General features: G+C 41.6%; 1 protein-coding gene across 4 annotated transcripts in view; it reads right to left on the bottom strand.

Moving 5' to 3' along the window:
• Positions 1 to 10,201: 10,201 nt before the first annotated feature.
• The window catches only part of LOC134608848 (growth factor receptor-bound protein 10-like), a 568,153-nt gene continuing 556,227 nt past the window's right edge, over positions 10,202 to 22,127 (bottom strand). For all 4 annotated transcript variants that reach the window (XM_063452029.1, XM_063452030.1, XM_063452031.1 and 1 more), the window contains one exon: positions 10,202 to 10,780. In XM_063452029.1, coding sequence (XP_063308099.1) covers positions 10,634 to 10,780 — 147 coding nt within the window. In that variant the 3' untranslated portion in view covers positions 10,202 to 10,633. The remainder of the gene's footprint in view (positions 10,781 to 22,127) is intronic.

The following is a 22,127-nucleotide window of genomic DNA, read 5'->3' as shown; positions in this document are numbered from 1 at the left end:
CACATAGAACACTGGTTCCCGAGATCTCCTCAGAGGCGGTTTATCCTGAATGGAGAGAGTTCAGCTTTAGTCGTGGATGAGGAAAGGTGAAGGGAACTTGAAGTCTTCCAGTCCGGTCCGGTAACAGAGGGCTTTCACAACGATGTTGCAGCCGGTTCGTGAGTACGGAACGTAGTTCAATAATCCAGCGTCGATCAGCTGGTGCGGTCGGATTAAATAGGGAGACCGTGTCATAAAGAGGTGTGGCTAAGCTCCGTGGAACCAGGAAGTAAGAGGATACCATAGTTAAGGCATGACAGTATCCCCTCCTTAATGAGCAACCTCTGGGTGCTATTGACTTGGCTTAGAAGGGTAACGCTTGTGAAATTTGGAAATCAATTTGTCAGCATGAACGACAGAGGAGTTTTCCCATGTATCTTCATCAATTCCATATCCTTTCCATCTGATGAGGTATTGTAAGGAGCCACGATGGATCCTTGAATCCAGTATACTTTGAATTTCGTATTCTTCTTCACCCTGGACCAATATGGGATCAGGAGAAGTAGTGACATTTCTTTGGAAAGGGTCAGGATGATGAGGCTTCAACAAGGACACATGAAAAACAGGATGTAGCTTTAAAGTAGGTGGAAGTTTCAATTTAACAACATTACGGTTGATAACCGATATTATTGGAAAAGGACCAAGAAAAAGAGAACTTAACTTCTTTGATGGACGATTTGTAGAGATGTTCTTTGAGGAAAGCCAGACAAGATCACCGATTTTATAAGAGGGTGAAGGTTGTCTTTTTGTATCAAAAAACTTCTTTTGATTGGAGGAGGCCAATTCTAGATTCTCATGCAATTTCTTGAATAAAGAGGACATATGAGAGATTTGATTCGAATCGGAGAGATTAGATGAAGAAACTGTCTGAGCAGGAAATGAGGAAGGATGAAATCCATAATTGGATAGAAATGGAGTCATTTTACTGCTGGTATGAAAAGAGTTATTGTATGCGAATTCTGCCATAGGTAACCAAGTTATCCAATCGTCTTGTAAGTGAGAGCAATAACATCGTAGATATTGTTCTAAGCATTGGTTGACTCTTTCAGTTTGTCCATCTGTTTGAGGATGATATGCAGATGATAGTTTACGTTGGATATGAAGAGTGGCACATAATGCATTCCAGAATTTGGAGGTAAATTGAGTTCCTCGGTCTGAAATGATTTCGTCTGGCAGTCCGTGATCTGGCAGTCCGTGAAGTTTAACCATGTTATCAAGAAATATTTTCGAAAGTTCAGAGGATGAGGGTAACTTCTTTAAAGGAATGAAATGAGACATTTTCGTGAAGCGGTCTAGTACCACTAAAATGGTGGTATGATGATGAGAAGGAGGTAATTCTACCAAGAAATCCATAGAAATGGATTGCCAAGGTCGTTCAGGAATTGGTAAATTCAATAATTGACCGAATGGTTGATGATGGACATGTTTTGATCTTTGGGATACAGAACAAGATTTGACATAAGATTCAATAGTTTGGTCTTGACGAGGCCACCAATAGTATCTTTTAGACAATTCAAGGGTCTTTTTTATACCTGGATGACCTGCCAGAGGAGAATCATGAATAAATTCGAGTACTTTAATTCTGAAAGAGGGAGGTACATAAATCCGGTCTTTAAAATAGTAGAAACCGTTTTTCTTGGATAATTTAATTGATTTAGGAAGTTCAAGAGCATCTTCACTGAGATCTTTAATGTCATCAATAAGAGAAGATAAGATTCCAATGACTTTAGGCGAAGGAGGTTCAATTTTAGTGTCCTTATGGATCCTGGAAAGGGCATCAGCCTTTTTGTTTCTAGACCCAGGTCTAAAGACGATTTGGAAGTTGAACCGGGAAAAAAAGAGATTCCATCTTACTTGTCGAGCAGACAGTGTTTTATTGGAGTGAAGATATTCGAGATTTTTATGGTCAGTATATATGATTAAAGAGTTCTGAGCGCCTTCAAGAAGGTGTCTCCAGGTTTCTAAAGCCACTTTGATACTTAATAATTCTTTTTCTCCTGTAGGATAATTCTTTTCGGCAGGAGATAATGATCGTGAGAAGAAGGCGACAGGATGAAGAGGTTCTTGAGGAGTTTTGTGTTGAGAAAGGACAGCTCCAATTGCAATTTCCGAAGCATCCGTTTCAAGGACATAAAGATATGAAGGATTTGGAAGTTGAAGAATAGGAGCTGTTGTAAACTTTCTCTTTAATTCATTGAAGGCAGTTTGAGCCTTCTCGTTCCAATCGAAGGGATGTTTTTTAATGTTAAGTTGATTGAGTGGGTGAGCTATCTCAGAATAGTTTTTAATACATTTTCTGTAGAAGTTGGCGAACCCTAGAAATCGCTGTAATTCTTTTACTGTAGAGGGAACAGGCCAGTTGATGATACAATCGACTTTTGAATTATCCATACCTATTGAATGAGGGGAGATAACATAACCTAAGAAGGTTATTTCTTTGACGTGAAAAATACATTTTTCGGGTTTTGCGAATAATTTGTGAGTTCTGAGTCTGGATAACACCCATCTGACATGTTTTCTATGTTCCTCAGGAGTGTTGGAGTATATGAGAATATCATCTAAATAAATGATGACACAGACGTCCAATAGGTCTCTAAAGATATCATTTATGAAATGTTGAAAAGTTGCAGGGGCGTTGCAGAGGCCAAAAGGCATCACCAGATATTCGAAGAGGCCATATCTTGTTCGGAAAGTAGTTTTCCATTCATCATTAGCCTTTATCCTGATGAGATTATATGCCCCGCGAAGGTCAAGCTTAGTGTAGATGGTAGCAGTTTTCAATCGTTCAACCAGTTCATTGATGAGGGGAAGAGGATAACGATTTTTAACTGTTATTTTGTTTAAGGCTCTGTAATCAATGATAGGACGTATAGTCTGGTCTTTGTTTCTTACAAAAAACATACTTGAGGCAGCAGGTGAACTAGAGGGTCTAATGAACCCTTTCCGTAGATTTTCATCTAGATATTCTTTGAGAATTTGCAATTCAGCCTCAGAGAGAGGGTAGATGTGCCCAAAAGGTACTGGGGCACCAGGTATGAGGTCTATAGGACAATCGTAGGAACGATGAGGTGGGAGCGTTTCAGCTTCTTTTTTACTGAAGACATCTGAAAAGTCTGAATAACAAGAAGGTATGGTTGGTTCTTTGGAGATCTGAAGAATAGGAATTTGCTGTAAACATGTTTCTTTACAATAATGTGAGTTAAAGGTGAGAGAGAAAGGAGACCAAGAAATTTGAGGGTTGTGGTTCCTTAACCAGTTGATCCCTATTATAACGGGATAGAGAGGTGATGGAATAACATCAAATACTAGAAATTCAGTATGAATATGATTGGTGGTTACCTTTAGAGGGATGGTTTCATGAAGAATCGGTCCCGAGGAGATAAAGGAGCCGTCAATCACTTTAATAGGAACAGAAATGGTTTTTCGAACACAAGGAATTTTATTCTTTGTTACAAAGGTTGAATCGATGAATACTCCATTTGCACCTGAATCGATGATAGCTTCAGTAACAATTCTCACCTTATCCCACTGTAATACAAGGGATATAGGTGTGAACGGAGTGGTCGGTGTTGAGGGGAGTGCACTGAAGATCGCAGAGGTATAGGCTTGCCTACCGGCCTTTGTCCGTTTTAATAAGGGACAATCAGAAACCAGATGATCTTGAGAGGCACAATACATGCATAGGTTTAATTGAAGTCTTCGGTTCTTCTCTGCAGGAGTGAGAGGACTTCTTATTACCCCTATTTCCATAGGTTCACTTGGTAAGGAAGTCTTTTCTGGGGCTTTTGAGGGAGTAAAAGGTTTACGGTCTTTAGAATGTAAAAGGGCTTTTTCGGCCTTTCTTTCTCTTAATCTTCGGTCAATGCTGATTGATAAGTGAATTAGAGCGTTCAAAGTAGTAGGGAGTTCTGTTCTAGATAGTTCATCTTTTACAGCTTCAGATAAACCAATTCGAAATTGGTTGCGCAATGTGATGTCATTCCATTGCGTTTCTACTGCCCATCTTTTAAATTCAGCAATGTAATCTTCAACGGGTCTATTTCTTTGTTGTAGAGTTCTGATTGTTAAATCAGCTGTAGCTTGTTTGTTAGGATCTTCATAGAGAAGAGACATGGCTTCAAAAAATTCATCCAGTGAGTCTAAGATGGGGTCATCGTTTTCCAGAAAGGAATGGGCCCATGACATAGGTTCACCTCTTAGAAAGGAAATAACCGAACAAACTTTAGTTCTTTCTGTAGGATAAGATCTAGGTTTCAAAGCAATTAATAATTTGCAAGTGTTGAGGAACTCCCTGTATTTTGAACGATCTCCAGAGAACTTTTCAGGGTTACATACAGCAGGATCACTAGCCGAGTGCAGAATAGTATGAGGAGTATGAGTTTGTAGATCTCTGACATAAGTGAGAATTCTTTCGTTAGTAACTTGCAGGTCTTGCACACCTTGGGCTAGTGTATCAACTCTTTGATTCAGCGTAGTTATAGTAGAATCGAAATCTGCTGGATCCATTACAATGGCTGGATTATTCTGTCACGTCTAAACATTTGTTATGAAGGAACACAACTGCAGATTTCTTATAGTTTGAATATTTATTATAAAAAGTAAAAGGTATTGACTTTAATTCCAATTTACAGGTACTGTAGCTTTAAGTAATAAACGATAACTGAAGTCCACAATTATAGGCACTGTAGCTTTAAGTAGTAAACGATAACTGAAGTCCACAATTATAGGCACTGTAGCTTTAAGTAGTAAACGATAACTGAAGTCCACAATTATAGGCACTGTAGCTTTAAGTAGTAAACGATAACTGAAGTCCACAATTATAGGCACTGTAGCTTTAAGTAGTAAACGATAACTGAAGTCCACAATTACAGGCACTGTAGCTTTAAGTAGTAAACGATAACTGAAGTCCACAATTACAGGCACTGTAGCTTTAAGTAGTAAACGGTAGTAATTAGCAGACACTGAATCAGAAAGAGTCCTTTAGTAGTATTAATGATTTAGGTGAAAGAAGTTACAATAGCTGTTCCATAGACTTTAACTGAAGCAAGACAGATGCAGCTAACTGAGACAAAGTATGAGTTGAAGTTAGCTGTAACGGGTTTGTTTTAACGAAGGACCTTGGAGACAGGAAATAACAGCTTTGAGATGCAACGCTTATCACAGAGGTTTCACTTAGCTTCCGGCACATAGAACACTGGTTCCCGAGATCTCCTCAGAGGCGGTTTATCCTGAATGGAGAGAGTTCAGCTTTAGTCGTGGATGAGGAAAGGTGAAGGGAACTTGAAGTCTTCCAGTCCGGTCCGGTAACAGAGGGCTTTCACAACGATGTTGCAGCCGGTTCGTGAGTACGGAACGTAGTTCAATAATCCAGCGTCGATCAGCTGGTGCGGTCGGATTAAATAGGGAGACCGTGTCATAAAGAGGTGTGGCTAAGCTCCGTGGAACCAGGAAGTAAGAGGATACCATAGTTAAGGCATGACAAAGGGTAAAAATTTGAGTTATTCTTAAGGGTGGTGTTTTTCACTGGTATCTCCTCATTAATACATGGTGGTGTGGGGGAATTGTTGGCCTGTCCATGATTAATAGATTGATCATCAATTCTGCTGCTAAAAAATCTTTTTTAGTGTAGCTTTCCTAACAAACTTATTTATATCTAAAAAAAAGCTTGGAATGGTTGATAGGGATTGGTAGGTGCAAATTTGAGGCCCTTCGTTAAAACCGAAATTTGGGTAGTAGTTAAAGATTTTTGGGAAAGGTTAAAAATTCCATGAGGGTTGTCTGTATTAGTTAGTGTCTCTCTCTTTCTCTTTTGAAATCTTCTGCCACTTCTCCTTCCTCTAGGCTTAGATTTCTCTTTTTTGTTCTGGGTAGGTAAGGTGTGGCAGCAAGTAGATTTGGGCCTAGTTCTAAAAAAATGATCCTCAGTGTCTGTGTCCAAATCTGTAGATAACATTTGGTATCTGTTGGGATGGCGTGTAGAGAGTAGGTGAGGGGGTGTAATTGGGTGGGTGTGTTTGAATGTATATCCAAATCTTTGAGGTCTGGCGGGTGAGATCAGGTCTTTGTGGGATAGTCATGAGTAAGACAGGTTTGGTGGGCCTGGGTTCAGGATAGTTGGAATAGGAGGGTGAAATGGCTGGGGGTGAGATGTAGTGGGAAGAGCTGTGATACTTCTGTGGTGGTGGTTGGTGGTAGTTGTGGTGCCTTTTGTGATGGGGACGTGAGGAGGTTGTCTGTGATGGATGTAGTGGGGACTCGTGCTTGTTGTTCCACTCTTGCATGAACTCATAGTCATCTTGGTCAGAGGTTGGGAGTTTGAAAAATTTAACGCCTCTGGGGGTTATTTGTTCTTCTATATATTTTTTTAGAGTGGCTATCTCCCATTTGAGTTTTATCTCAGATGTTAAAGCTTTTTCAAGTTATATAAATAATTCCTGTTGATTATATGTCTCTATTATAGTGGGAGTGGGTAGTATATCTTCAGTATTAAACACATTGTTGATGTCAATAGTGTGGTTGTTCCTAAAATCAAATATGGACATGGTGCAGGGATAGTATAGAGGGCAGCTCTCTCCGGAGGGATTGTAGGAGTATAGAACGGAAGAAAGGGATCAGCGCTCTCTATCTATACAAGATACAACAGAAAAAATAATAAATAAGTAAAAAGTGGCAGCACACCTAAAAAGTAGGGCTCCCTCACAGGCCTTACAACAGAAATGGTACAGAAAAAAGAAAGGAAGGCAGCGCCACTAAAAAACACATACATTAAAAGAGCATAGAATAGGCAGACTAAAATGCAATATATATAATAGATAATAAGCAAATAGAAGTCCAGAATAAATAGTCTGACTGGTAGATGAATCAAACAACGAGGTATATAGTGGCATCATTTTAATATCAGAACACTGCAAAGATTTAATTAATTTTTTAGACATCCACATTTTTATACAGGATGGGAATATTAACACTAGAACTTTTTTTTTAAAAGGTGTGCACCAACACAGTCATTGACAGATCAAGCTGCCACTACCAACCATGGTTAGATGGGGTCCCTAAAGGTCAGTTCCTACGTCTTTGCAGGAACTGTTCCCTCAATAGAGATTTTGACGAACAAGCTAGAACACTAGAAGCTCAATTTATCAGTAACAATTACCCAAAAGAAAAGCTAGAAGAATCCCTCAAAGCAGTGAAACAAAAAGAAAGGCTCGATCTCTTAGAATACAATCAGAATAAAAATAAAGACCCACCATCCATGTCGATCATCTTTAACTTTGACAATAAGAATAAAATCGTGAAAAAAACTATTAAAAAACACTGGCACATTGTAAAACAAGACGAAATTTTAAAGACACTCATCCCAGATAAACCCCATATCATTTTTAGAGGGGCCCCAAACATAAAGACAATGATTACTAAAAATTATACAAAAAAAGCCAATACAAGCAATCCATCATTTTTATCAAATTCTAAAGGTTTTTTTTTAAATGCAACAGATGCATTGTCTGCAGATCCACTGACCAAAACAGCACATCAAAAACAACACAATTTACCTCAAATAAAACAGCTATTACATACCCTGTTAAAGATGTAATATGTTGCACTACTAAGAATGTTGTATTCCTATTGGAGTGCCCATGTGGCCTCCAGTATGTGGGTATGACCTCACGATGCTTAAAAATAAGGTTAGCAGAACACTAGAAATATTATCAAAGGCTACCTGAATCACTCTGTTTCAAAGCATTTTATTCAAGCATTTTATTCAACACAACACAACAAAGACCCTAATTTTTTAAAATGTACTGGGATCCAAATATGTGAATTACCCTGGAGGGGAGGTGAACTCAAAACATTTCTGGGACAAAAAGAAATGCACTTTTAAAAAACTTTTAAAAAACGTTACCCCTGAAGGTCCTAATGTAGAGTTCGACCTGTTTAATTTTTTTACAATATATTTCTTATATTTTATTATCTTTTATAATTATTTTATGCATGAAGTATATACTTATATATTGAATCATTATTTTAATAATTACACATATTATGTATTATCAATTTCTTTATGTGCATTTCCAATCTGCAAGCTTTTTTCTTTATCCTATATACTTTACAAACCTCTATTTCATTTTATGTTTTATACTCCTCTGTGATATCACCACTAAGAGAGATCATTTATCACTTATATACTCTACCCAGCAAGTGCTTACTCTTATTGTGTTTATTATTTGAGCCTATATGGATATTAATATTATTATTCTATTATAATGTTTTATTGCCTAAATGAATGCCCCTGGCCTTTGACTTGTATTAATGACAAATGTTGCCCTCTGTCATCTTAATATTCAGTTTTGCTTTATATATGTAGAATAATATATATACAACATGTCCGCTGCATACATAAACCCTCCCTCTTCCAGCATTAATTATATTGCTGGTATGTGCCTACATACCCCATAATTCTTTGCGGCAAGGCCCGAAAATACTAAAATGGCTGCCGATCATGTGACTTTATCTAAATATAATATGCAAGGTATTGTGAGTATAAAACCTTGTTTTTCCTTTTAAACTATCACATGTTTCCCATATAGGTATATACTCCCTTACACATATAAAATGTAGCAATTTTGGAAAAAAAAACAACGGAATTATGACGTCATTTTGGCGCCTTTTTAAAATATGTTCACTGCCTTTATATACCTGTATGTAACAGGATGTACTTTCTGATCTCCACTTAATAAAGCCTAAGGGTGAAACACGTTGTGGTTTTTAAACTATGTTGTTTTAGATAAAGGTATTTTGGCCACTTTCTTATTGTGAGTTAGCCATCTTACTTTTTATTACTATTATAATTTTACTTTTTTTACTACTACCATCCTTTTATCTGGCACCAGAAGTGTTTTTACTTTCCAGTGAGGATATTACTCCCAAGAATCCTAGGTGGGGATTATACCACTCAAGCTGTATTCATTGAACAGTTAATCTGTTCAACTAAATGTGAGTAACCACTTGGATTTTTATCTTCTCACCTCTGGCATTTTATACTTTGAGCACTATTGCTGTTCCCACTTTTATTTCCACATATGGTCCCCTAATCAAGACCTCACATATCCCATAAGTGGGGATTATACCACACTAGAGCTAAGTCCATAGCTCTTGAAAACGTGAGTAGGACCTTATATTGTTTCTACCCCTTTCGGGACATATTACACCATCAGTTATTTTTTTTATTTCATATGATGTACAAAGATGCATCTACACCACTCTGAAGAATCCCCCACTACTAAAGACTTTATTCACCTCTCCAAAGATATACCACGTTGTTTGATTCATCTACGAGTCAGACTATTTATTCTGGACTTCTATTTGCTTATTATCTATTATATATATTGCATTTTAGTCTGCCTATTCTATGCTCTTTTAATTTATGTGGTTTTTAGTGGCGCTGCCTTCCTTTCTTTTTTCAGTAAGCCAGTTTGTGAATTTCAAGCAGCTCACCCGGTGACATTAGGGCTGAGAGTGTGTGTGCATAAACTTGATAAGGAAGTATTTATGGCACGGGGGAGGGCGGGGCTCTAAGGACTTATTGTGCAGCAATTTGTAAAACATTAATTTTTTTGTGCAAAAAAACATTTGAGCATGCAAACATTTGCATATCAATCAGGCTTAAATATTAAATTGGTATTGGTGCTCAGAGTATACCTTACAGTGTATAATACAGTGTAGCTGCAATTCAGAGTTTATATGTGATACCAATACTTTGTGGAGGGTTTGTAATGAGTAACCCCAAATTAATATAGATTTTATTCTATGTAATTTCTTCTGTCAAAAGGTTCAACACCATTGGGAAAAACAATTCTCATGGTTAATCTTCACAATCAACAAGGCATGCTGACTTTAAGGTATAAAGAAATTTTAGGCAAAAATTAATGCATTGTTATTTACAGACTTTCAATCTCATTAGGGCAGACATTTAACAGCCATTGTGTTTATTGTTAGGCATACTGGAAGTGTGCCCCAGAAGAACTCTCAATAGATGCATGTAGGCGACAAAAGCAGAAAACGTTCTGAATGCTGTCAATTATTTTCCAATGAGGCTTTAAAGTTGTAGTATTTAATTTATCACAGTAAGCAATCTGTTGCATGAATACAAATGCCACACCAGCTCTTTAAAAGGTTGTAATCTATATTTAAAAATGAAAAAGAAAAAAAAAAAAAAAAACATGAGTGCAAAATGTATTTCATTAAAAATAAAAAAAGTAAACAAACCAGTCTCAATTGTCAAGATTACTCCAGTCTTTATACAACCCCCCATAACTATCGAAACATATCCCAGGATTATAATTCAATGCTGGTTTCTGGTGAACAGCACAGTCTAAAAAGATTTCAGGCAATTTGCATGTTTTATCAATTTGCATACAATCACATTTAATTGGAGGATGCCAATATATGGCATTTCTTTCCCAGGTCAATTCTAAAACCAGCCAGTTGATTAACCCAGAGTCACAAGGTGCATGTATGAACACACGATTTCCCCCTCACATTAAAACCAAGTACACCCATTGTCAATGTTTCCATCATAAACCAGTCTTGTACATGGTCATAAGGCCACTCTGATGCAATGGTGTTTGAGCTTGCAAGGCAGAATTCCTTTGTTCAGCTGATAAAACTCAACAAGTTGAATCAAATCTGTGAATTTGGTATTCCCATCATCAAGGCTAAAGAACAATTGCCCATCGTCTTCACACTGGGGGAGGGGGAGAGAGAAAAGTTAATTCATAGTTACCTTATTTCCGATAATAAATTAACTGATTTAAGTTAGCATGAACAACAGAATATGCAGTATAAATTAAGGCACCACTAGAATATGATACAATTATTTGAATTATATAAGATTTAAATAATTGATTTCTTTAGCAATACAAAATCAAATTTGACCCTAAAGGTTTGCTGGGGCTATTTTTAGAGTCCATAGACTTTTTGATGAGCTGCATGCAGTGCTGAAAGGGTGAACTACATACAGACCTTTAACTCCATAGAAACCGTGCAACTGAATGAAAAAGCTCAGTCACAGTGATATCACTAGATTTGTTCCTCAAAGACTCAATGCCATTTTAATTGGTGCTAAGCTTTGTCAGTTGCCCAACACTTATTGCAATGCATTGAGCATACAGTTTTCAGTGTAACAGATATCAGTATGTCATACTGAAAATAGCCAGTAGATGGCAACATACCACTTTTTTATTTATTTAGAATTTCCTTTGCCAATATCAGTACTGATATAAGCAGCCTGAATTTTTGAGTAACTGAAACCAGTTACGTACACAATATGTCTGAGGATTACAACTGAAATGTCATGGTGAAATTTCAGAGGTAAATCAAGGATTAAACGCAACCATGTCAAAAATCGTTAAAAAGATTCCGTACAAAAAAGCTTGGCTCTCACCAATTCGTCTGGCAAAAGTTATGTCTTAAGAATGTGGCTTTAAGAGAGCCGTTTCAGCAAAAATGTTTGTAGTGGTTTAAAAGAAAATGTACAAAGAACAAAAAACAAAAACACAAAAACAAAAATGTAATACCCTTAAAGGCAGTGATTAATCTAATTCTTGGTCAAAAGTTCTCCCCTGAATTGAATTAACAGAAGGTTAGAAGCCAAATTAGAAATGGGCACTAATAGCAAAGATATGTTCTATAAAGCACGGTAGGACACAAACCCAAAGCAAAAACCCCACTGCAGAAAATGTAAAAATTTGTAGAGCAAAAAGCTTTAAGAAGGAGAGAAAAACTATAGCACCCCTCTGCAGGAGCATCTTCCTTATTTTCAAATGGATCCTCCTTGTCGACATCTTCTTCTGGAAAGCCCTGAGAGTGGGTGAGAGTACGGATGACTGATCCTGGATAATCTTTCAATTACAATCAGAGGCGGCTGTAGACTTTATGAGGCCTTAGGAGAAACTCAAACATGAGGCCCCACTAACAAAAAAGTGTCAGATATACACATTGATGCACAGTTGACCTGTGTATGTGCCTGAGAGTGTCTCCGTGACCATGTTTGCGTTTTTGTCTGAGACCCTATGTGTATGGGGTAGCTGCTTGAAGTGTGTTGTGTTTATGGGGGGTGATGGTGAGAGGGAGGGGGGTTGATTGTGAGAGGGAGGGGGGATGATGGTGAGAGGAAGAGGGGGGTGATGGTGTGGGGGGAGATGGTGAGAGGGGGGTGATGGTGAGAGGGAGGGGGGTGATGTGAGGGGGGGTGATGTGAGAAGGGGGGGTGATGTAAGAAGGAGGGGGTGATGGGAGAAGGAGGGGGTGATGGGAGAAGGAGGGGGTGATGGGAGAAGGAGGGGAGGTGATGGGAGAAGGAGGGGAGGTGATGGGAGAAGGAGGGGAGGTGATGGGAGAAGGAGGGGGGTTGATGGGAGAGAGGGGGGTTGATGGTGAGTTAGGGGGGTTGATGGTGAAGAGGATTGTTGGTGAGGGAGGGGGGTTGATGGTGAAGTAGGGGAGTTGATGGTGAAGGAGGGGGGTTGATGGTGAGGGAGGGGGGTTGATGGTGAGGGAGGGGGTTGATGGTGAGGGAGGGGGGTTGATGGTGAGGGAGGGGGGTTGATGGTGAGGGAGGGGGGTTGATGGTGAGGGAGGGGGGTTGATGGTGAGGGAGGGGGGTTGATGGTGAGGGAGGGGGGTTGATGGTGAAGGAGGGGGGTTGATGGTGAGGGAGGGGTTGATGGTGAGGGAGGGGTTGATGGTGAGGGAGGGGGTGATGGTGAGGGAGGAGAGTGATGGTGAGGAAGGGGGAGTGATGTGAGGGGGTGAAGGTGAGGGAGGGGGGTGATGGTGAGGGTTGATGGTGAGGGGGTGATGATGAGGGAGGTTGATGGTGAGGGAGTGGGTTGATGGTGAGGGAGGGTGATGCTAAGGGAGGGGGGTGATGGTGAGGGGGTGATGCTGAGGGTGGTGAGGGAGGGTGATGCTGTGAGGGGGTGAAGGTGAGGGAGGGGGGTGATGGTGAGGGTTGATGGTGAGGGGGTGATGATGAGGGGGGTTGATGGTGAGGGAGTGGGTTGATGGTGAGGGAGGGTGATGCTAAGGGAGGGGGGTGATGGTGAGGGGGTGATGCTGAGGGTGGTGAGGGAGGGTGATGGAGGGTGATGCAGACCAGATTCTGCGGTGGCTGGCTGGGCAGCCAGGAGGGGCCTTGCACCCGGCGGCATACCGGGCCCCCTCCTGGTGTTGGGTCCTCAGTCACTGACCGAGGACCCGACACAGTCTGTCCACAGGTAGTTTAGGCTGCTGCGAGGCCCCAGCCAGCGCGAGGCCTTAGGCAGCCGCCTAAACAGAGAGCCGCCCCTGATTACAATGGTAATATAACAATATTACAATATTAGGGAAATAAGAGGAAACATTTAAGCCAGTCCATAACATGTAAAGCATACAAAAGCTACACAACTTGGATGATCCATTTTGTTCAGATAACTGAAGATTGGAATTTTGGCATTCTCCTTTGAAGTCATTAGATCTACCAATGGCAGACCACATCGTTCTTCTTGAGAAAGACATATTTGTGACTAGCTTAACCTGTTAAGGATAGAGTAAATTTTATCACATGACAGGAGGCTTCATATTTTGCATAATCTTTCTTTACGAACTCCATAGCAGCAAAGAAAAGAGTGACATAACTGAGAACCAATCACAATGCAGTATAGAGTATAAGACGTGTAACGTATGACTTTCTTTGCTGCTCCATCACAAGATAAGTACAGATTTGGTTTATCCTCTGTCCTTTCATTATTTCTGTATTTCATTTCCATTTTGTAAACTACTGTTACTATTATTATATTGCTAATTACTTCCTATATTCCTTTTGCGGACTTTCCCCTCTGTTCTGGGGTTCTTCCCCTGGCTCTGGGAACTTCTATTATGTCCCTTTCCCTTTATTAGAGGTCTTAACGGCTTTTTCGCCATCTTCACCTCTAATTCCCAGTGTCAGTTTGTTATCGCGGTATTTCCCGCTCTTTATTTTGCATTCGCTCGTTGTATTCGTTTTTCGAACGCCACTTTAACCGTTCATTCGTTTCAATTTGTTTATTTTGCCGAACGCCTAGCGTTCGGCAAATTTCCCGCGAACACCTTGTATTAGGCGCTCGCGTTCGTTTCTCTTCGGAGAGGTGCCGAGCAGCACTATTCAGAATTGATGACAAGCTTGTCGAACTGGGGGATAAGGAATTGGGCCCTTTGGCACAGGGCAAACTGTTTGGAGAGGCCTTCCTTACTGAGCTCAATAAGAGGTTAAATATCTTTACATCCCCCAATAAGGCGCAAACGTCCATGCGGAAAGTATTCTGTGGATCCAACACTCTAGGTGTTTTTGGGAGGGCTGGTCGGCAGAGGGGGCGTGCCACCAGCCGTTTCTGGCCATCCGGCCCCCGCACAACCAGGACACAGTCATTCTACATGGACTCATCTGTCCGCCATCGATTCCACCAGTTTAGGGGATCGGACCGTGGTCGTGGCGGTCGAGGACGCTTCAGAGCGAGATTCTCCAACGGTAAGCCACCTTTCTATCCTATCTCTAACCCCCTGCCGTATCGCAGGATGTGTTTCTCTTTTTTTCCCAGAATTTGGCAGACCTATCCTCAGACACATGGATACTGCGGACAGTACGGGGCTATCAAATAGAATTCGAGACGACGCCGCTCCAACAGACCCCACCTCGCCCGATTCAACTATCTCAGACAGACGCTGGTGTGATAGACGCGGAACTTCAGGACTTACATTTCAAAGGTGCCATCCAACCGGCTCCGGACCCCTCAGGATTTTACAGCAATATTTTCCTGGTCAGGAAAAAGACAGGAGAATTCCGACCCATCATCAACCTCAGGGAACTGAATTCCTACGTGGTATATCGCCACTTCAAGATGGAAGGTATCCATCTCCTATGGGACCTACTTCGAGACAACGACTGGTTCACGCGTCTAGACCTCAAGGACACATACCTTACCATCCCTGTGCACGAAAGGAGTCGATCATATCTCCGTTTCTACTGGCACGGGACACCTTGGCAATTCACCGGTCTCCCGTTTGGCCTCAGTTCAGCACCATGGTGTTTCACCAAAATTATGAAGCCGGTAATGGTGAAACTGAGGGCCCAAGGCATAAAATGCATCGTCTCCCTCGACGACATCTTGATATTCGACGAGGATGCCAGGACCCTAAAGAGTCACACAGAATACGCTGTACACCTATCCCGAATCACTGGGCTTCGTTCAGGTGATCGAATTTCTAGGGTTCGAGATAGACTCAACATCGTGTACTCTACGCCTTCCGGCCGCAAAGATTGCCACCATCCGCAGAGAAATTCGGAAAGTACTTCGACTGACGTCCATACCATAACGACTACTGGCACGGATCGTGGGCCTTCTCTCCTCCGCCATCCAAGCCATCTTTCCCGGACCCCTACATTACGGAGCCATGCAACGCCTCAAGACGAGGTTCCTTCACAGAAACCCGACTTACGACCAACTGGTCCCTATGTCGGACGAGGTTCGGGAAGAATTGCAATGGTGGCAGAACTGCATGCAGGCTTGGAACGGCCGGGCCATATTCGGAAACCAACCAGACTTCATACTAGAGTCAGACGCCAGACTGGGGAGCAACGGACGCCACCTCCTCCACGGGAGGAGTGTGGACTCCCCAAGAACTCTCTATGCTCTTGGCAGGATCGTTCGCCATTCGCAGCCTAGCAAAGGAACGATCCAACTGTTGCATCCTGTCTCAATGTCTCAGCGGTAAGACACATCAACCGACTTGGAGGCACCCGCTCTCAGGCACTATTAGAACTCACGAAGGAAATCTTCGATTACTGCCTGCCCTGCAACATCACATTGTTGGCGGAACATCTTCCAGGGGAATCCAACATGACAGCAGACTGGTACTCACGCCACTGGCGGGACGCCAGCAACTGGCAATTAGACCCTCAGGTTTTCGAGATACTGGATGCACAAAGGGGTCCTTTCTCCCTGGATTTATTCGCCTCCCGCAACAACCGTCAAACGAAAGACTTCTTTAGCTGGCTCCCAGACCCAGAGAGTCTAGCGACGGACGCTTTCCTACAACAATGGCCACAACACGAAGCCTACGCATTCCCGCCATTCTCGATGATAACGAGGGTTCTACACCGAATCCAGACACAGAGGGTGACACTTACCCTCATCACGCCACTGTGGCAGAGCCAGCCGTGGTTCCCGGAGCACCTGGAACTGTTGAAGAAGGATCCCCTCCTCCTGCCAGATACTCTGACCATTCTCAGGAACCCGATGGGACAACCACATCCACTGGTCAGGGAAGACTGGCTTCCTTTAGTGGCCTGGACTCTTTCAGGGGTTACTGGTGAACCAAATATTTATCGCAGGAAACCTATTCCCTGCATCATGAATTTCCTCACATCCCTATTCACAACGGGGAAATCGTACCGGTCCATCAACGTGGTACGTTCGGCCATCTCGGCGGCCCATACGCCGACTCAAGGAACACCATTAGGCCAGAACCCGCTCAACTGTAGACTCCTCCGCGGCATGCGCCTCCGGCGCCCCCCGGAACCCAAATACTCTGGACTCTGGGACGTTGGCATAGTTTTACAGTTTTTACGGGACTGGCCTTCTATTTATCACTTGGCCTAAATTTATCACTTCGCCAACTTACAGCAAAATTCACTTTCCTTCTCTGCCTAGTCTCCTTTAGTCGGGTTTCCGATGTACGCGCTTTCAATGCCGATGCATTTACCTTTTGTCCAGCGGGAGTAACCTTCCAGGTTTCTCGGCGCACAAAGTCGGACTCTTCCTCTGTCTTCTATGCTTTTTCCCCCTCAGAACCCCAACTCTGTGTGGTCTCTACTCTCCGTCAATACGTGGAAGCTACCACAAAGTTGCGGCCTTCTTCCAATCGTCAACTTCTCATCTCCTACGTCCGCCCCTACGCTCCAGTCTCGGTCACTACGTTGGCCAGATGGGTTAGATGGCTCTTGGCCCTTGCCGGGATAGACCAGGGTTTTGGAGCACACTCAGTTCGAGGGGCCGCAGCCTCTTCCGCCTACGCGGCACGGGCCTCCCTTCCAGATATTTTGCAAGCGGCGGACTGGACAAGGGAATCCACCTTTCGTACGTTCTATTTCCGTCCTCCATCTAATCCGGCTTTTGCTCTACTTTCTCAGCGTTGAAATTGCAAAATACGAAGCCTCCTGTCATGTGATAAAATTGAATTTTATGCTAGCTTTAGTGTACAGATAATCTTAATTTTAATAATGACAGGAGGCGAGTATTTTCCCTCCCTACTCTCTCTCGCTCTTCTCTCCCTCTGTTTCATGCATATTCTATCTCTTTATTCCTTTTATGACTGCTATGTTATCTATGATGAGTTTGTTGCACATTTAATTATATGCCATGTGGGTGGGATGTTAGTTAGCATTGATAGATGGGAGGAATGCATTCACTATATTTAATACTAGTTTTATCTTATCTTAAGGGGTAAACAGTTCATTGTTTTTACCCAACCAATTTTGTAAGCTAATACCTCTTTACATTCTCGTTTCAACAGATGAAACAGGACATTACAGACTCCATTCAAGGTGTCATCATCGCCTTGCCAAGGAAGATCGTCATTTTACTTCAATCAATCTTCCCTTGGAGTCTATCTGCTTATGTTCGACCGTTTATGTTTTGAGTTATCGTTAATGTTATTCTGCATTGTAACCTTGTGATGTTGCATGTTTTAAAGAGGAAATGATGTCATATGTTACACCTCTTATACTCTATACTGCATTGTGATTGGTTCTCAGTTATGTCACTCTTTTCTTTGCTGCTATGGAGTTAGTAAAGAAAGATTATGCAAAATATGAAGCCTCCTGTCATTATTAAAATTAAGATTATCTGTACACTAAAGCTAGCATAATCTTCAATTGTACAAGTTCTGGAACTTGAGCTACAGTCATGAAGGGAAAAAAAATGTACACCCTCACTGAATTATATGATTTGACATATCAGGTCATATTAATCATCTGTTCTTAAATTGGTCTTAAAATTAGGTAAATACAACCGCAGATGAACAACAACACATGACATTACATTGTGTCACAATATAATAAATATAAAGTCAAAATAGAGAAGCAGTGTGTGAAACCAAGTACACCTTATGATTCAACAGCTTGTAGAAACCCCTTAGCAGCATCAGCGTGAAGTAATAGTTTTCCGCATAACTATCAGACTCATCATTATGGAGGAATTGTGGCCCACTCTTTTTTTTACAAAGTTGCTTCAGTTTATTGAGGTTTGCTGATATTGATTTATGCACAGTTCTCTTAGTATCCTGCCATAGCATTTCAATCGGGTTGAGATCTGGACTTTGAATGGGCAATTGCAAAACCTGGATTTTTATTTTTAATTTTTTTTAAAGCCATTCTACACCCTGTTCCAAATTATTATGTAAATTCTATTTAAGTGTCACAAAGATTAAATATTTTGTTTTTCAGTTTAACTCATGGATGGCAATGTGTCTCAGGGCTCTTTTGATCACTGAAAACAATCTCGGCCACCTGTGATAATTACAGTATATACTCGAGTATAAGACAAGTTTTTCGGCACATTTTTTGTGCTGAAAAACCCCTACTCGTCTTATACTCGAGTCAAGGTCTGTATTATGGCAATTTACATTGCCATAATATAGACCAGGACCACCAGGCTCATTACAAGCCCGGCAGTCCTGTTGGGGGCTGGCAGCGAGCTGTAACTTAACTTTCCTGCAGCTCCTGTCAGCTCCCTTCTCCTCAGGTCTGGTCAGCTCCCCTGTCAGCTCCACTGCAAGTCTCGCAAGAGACGCGGGGTCAGAGCGTTGCCACAGGTTACCGTGGCAATGCTCCATGCGGCACTCACACCGCGAGACTTACAGTGGAGCTGACAGGGGAGCTGACCAGACCGGAGGAGAAGGGAGCTGACGGAAAGGTAAGTTACAGCTCGCTGCCAGCCCCCCTCCATCACAGCCCATGCACTGGACCACCAAGGAATTAGAGCCCCCCTGCCTGGCCATGTATCAAGCAGGGAGGGGGGACGAAAAAATAAATAAATAAAAATGTAAATAATACAAAATAAAACAAAAATATTAATAATATAAAAAAAATATTAAAATAATAAAAATAATTTAAAAAATATAATAAAACTGCCCCCCCAACAAGGATTTGCATCACATACACAAACACACACTGCATTCATACACACACACACACTGCATTCATACACATACACACTGCATTTACACACACCCACACATACACTGCATTCACACACACACACACACACACACACACACTGCATTCATTATATACACACACTGTAAATAAATATTCAATTAATATAATTTTTTGGGGATCTAATTTTATTTAGAAATTTACCAGTAGCTGCTGCATTTCCCACCCTAGTCCTATACTAGAGTCAATAAGTTTTCCCATTTTTTTGGGGTAAAATTAGGGGTCTCGACTTATATTCGAGTATATACGGTAGATTGCCAGGAGAGCCCAATTTAAGGAAAAACTACTAAAGGAGGGTGTTCCACATTATTAAGCAGAGCACCGTTTTCATGCTATATGGGAAAGAAAAAGGATCTCTCTGCTGCCGAAAAGAGTGAAATAGTCAGGGCTCGAGTCCTGCAGGAACGTGTGGGAAAGGCGTTCCCGCACTTTTTTCACAGCAGGAACGCCGTTCCCTTTAGAAGTCCTGCAGGACCTGCCCTTTGTAGCAGAGGGGAGCCGACTGAGCAGCAGGGGGCAGGCTCCCTGCATGAGCGTAAAATTGGAAGAGCTTGCGTCTCAAATTAGGCAGGGGGGACAAGCCTGCATCGAATGACACCTAGTCACCAGCATGCAATTAATGACCCCAGCACTGGACCCACCTCCTGTCACCAGGGAGCACAAGAGAGCACACAGACCCCCCTCCCCCCCCCCCCCTGCATTAAACTTATTGTACAGCACCCCCCAAGGGACAGGGACCGGACAACTGCAGCATCTGAGGGGTAAGTCAATGATAACTATGGACTGTCCTGGTCTAATAGATTTTGTTTTATTAGTTATAACATCCCATTACCAAGTAGGCCTCACTGATCTTTATAACTGGCATCAGAAAGATCTTACCGAGATTTACTGCATCTTATCTCTGACTTGGATCAGCTCACCTTTTAAGGGTTAAATCTTCCATCAATCTTTGCAGAATTGTGTATATAATATAGAAAATATTTTTTTTTTCTTAGTAACTTTATGTTGGGGAAAAATACTGATACAGTCCTGCTGTTGTGTCCTGTATCCCTTGGTTGTGAGATGTGTTATACAGCATTTCTTTTGAACAATTTATTTCTGGGTCTATTAACCTCTGCAGTGCTGGGGGTAAGTGCATTGCAGACAGAAAGTGCATTGAATGGCTTGTTTGCACCCCATATCTGCATGCAGTTGGTGTTTATGCAGAGCAAGGCTGCAGACTGCAATCAGACAATATATTTAATCTTAAAAGTATGTATGTGTGACATATCCGAGTAAATAATACCAAACATGACTGCTGTTTACAAAGTAAGAGCCTAGTGTAGAGAGCATAGTATCTCTGTATGCCCCTGTATGTATTTATACCTTCTATTTCTGCATAGTATCTCTGTATGCCCCTGTATGTATTTATACAGACGGTGTAAGAGTTGATGTGTGAAATATTCACGTTGTATCTCGTTCACCAATACATTTGTATTATTTTTTTTTTTGTATATATATGTATAATTTCTAGGCAGTGTTCCATCCTCTCTTGTTCTCAATCAATGACTGCTGTTTATCTCACTATGCACAGCTTGGGTATTTTTAACCAACACACACAGCCACAATATGCATAAATGTTTACATATTCACCATGCTCCCTTAACATGTGAGCTATTCAAATGTTTGTGTGTGTCTGTCACAAATAGCAATAACTGTATTTTTAAATATGCTTTCCAAAATGGCTTTATATATTTTTTTCTATTATTTGTAGTGAGTTGTAAGCTCAGGTTGATGTTCATAGGGGGTATGATATATCCTAAAAAAAAAAAAAAAAGTGTACACCAGATTTATTGAATGCTCTGCAGTTAGAAGCTTGCACATTGTATGTATATGTGTGTATATATATGCATGTCTGTCTGTGTGTCAGTATATCTGTGTGTGTGCAAGTAATGGCCACTGAATATGGCTGGAGCTATGATTCAAGTCGAAAGAATCCATGTGGTGTCAGTGGCTGGTGAAGAGACTTGCTGAGACACTGAGACTCATCCCTCTACTTTGTGGAGAAATCTCTCTGACAGGCATTGATTGTGTCTAGGCTATCTGCAAGGCCTCCATGTCTCTGCTTATTTAATTACTGTGTGTGTTGTTTCTCTGTAATTGTAAGCACCCAATGGTTATCTAATTAGTCTTTTTGATCTGACATTCTTTGAGCACATCTACATTTTATTACTGACATAAAATTGTGCACTTATTCTGCATGCCACACAAATGTTCTTCTATGTCTGATACTGACGCTTGTTAGCTTAGAACCTTTGCATAGACTGCTAATATGTGAGTAGGTAATCTGGGAAGATGCCAAACCCCTGGGAAAGTGGGAAGGGTGGGTGGGAAGTGCTTATTGAAAAAAAATGGAAGGTATTGAAGTGGATAGTCCAACCCCTGGAGTGGATAAGGAGGGGGGAGCATGACTGCTGCCTGGAGAGGTTGGCATGGCGACAAGGGGATACAATGTTTGGGATGCACCTGGACTGGGGACACTGGGTAATACTTACCAGACCACTGGAGAGCACGCTGAGGGAACCTAGCAGTGCTGTTTCTGGTCACCCGGAAAAAGCAAAACTGCTGTTAGTAATTTAAAACTGCTGTTACAGAATTTGCCACTGCAGTTGATATTTTCACATCATGGCTCATGTCCCTGACATGCCCAGAGAGGCTCTACTTACTATTCTGCAGGCCTTTCAGAGGACCCACGGAGCAGAGTCCTATGCTGCGCTGCTTCACAGTGTCCAAGGAGTCTCAGGAGGGGTCGGGGCCCACC

This window comes from Pelobates fuscus, chromosome 4 (assembly GCF_036172605.1).
Source record: "Pelobates fuscus isolate aPelFus1 chromosome 4, aPelFus1.pri, whole genome shotgun sequence".
NCBI classification, from domain to species: domain Eukaryota; kingdom Metazoa; phylum Chordata; class Amphibia; order Anura; family Pelobatidae; genus Pelobates; species Pelobates fuscus.
The sequence above is the reverse complement of the archived record's forward strand: the minus strand, read 5'-3'. Positions and strand labels throughout refer to the sequence as shown.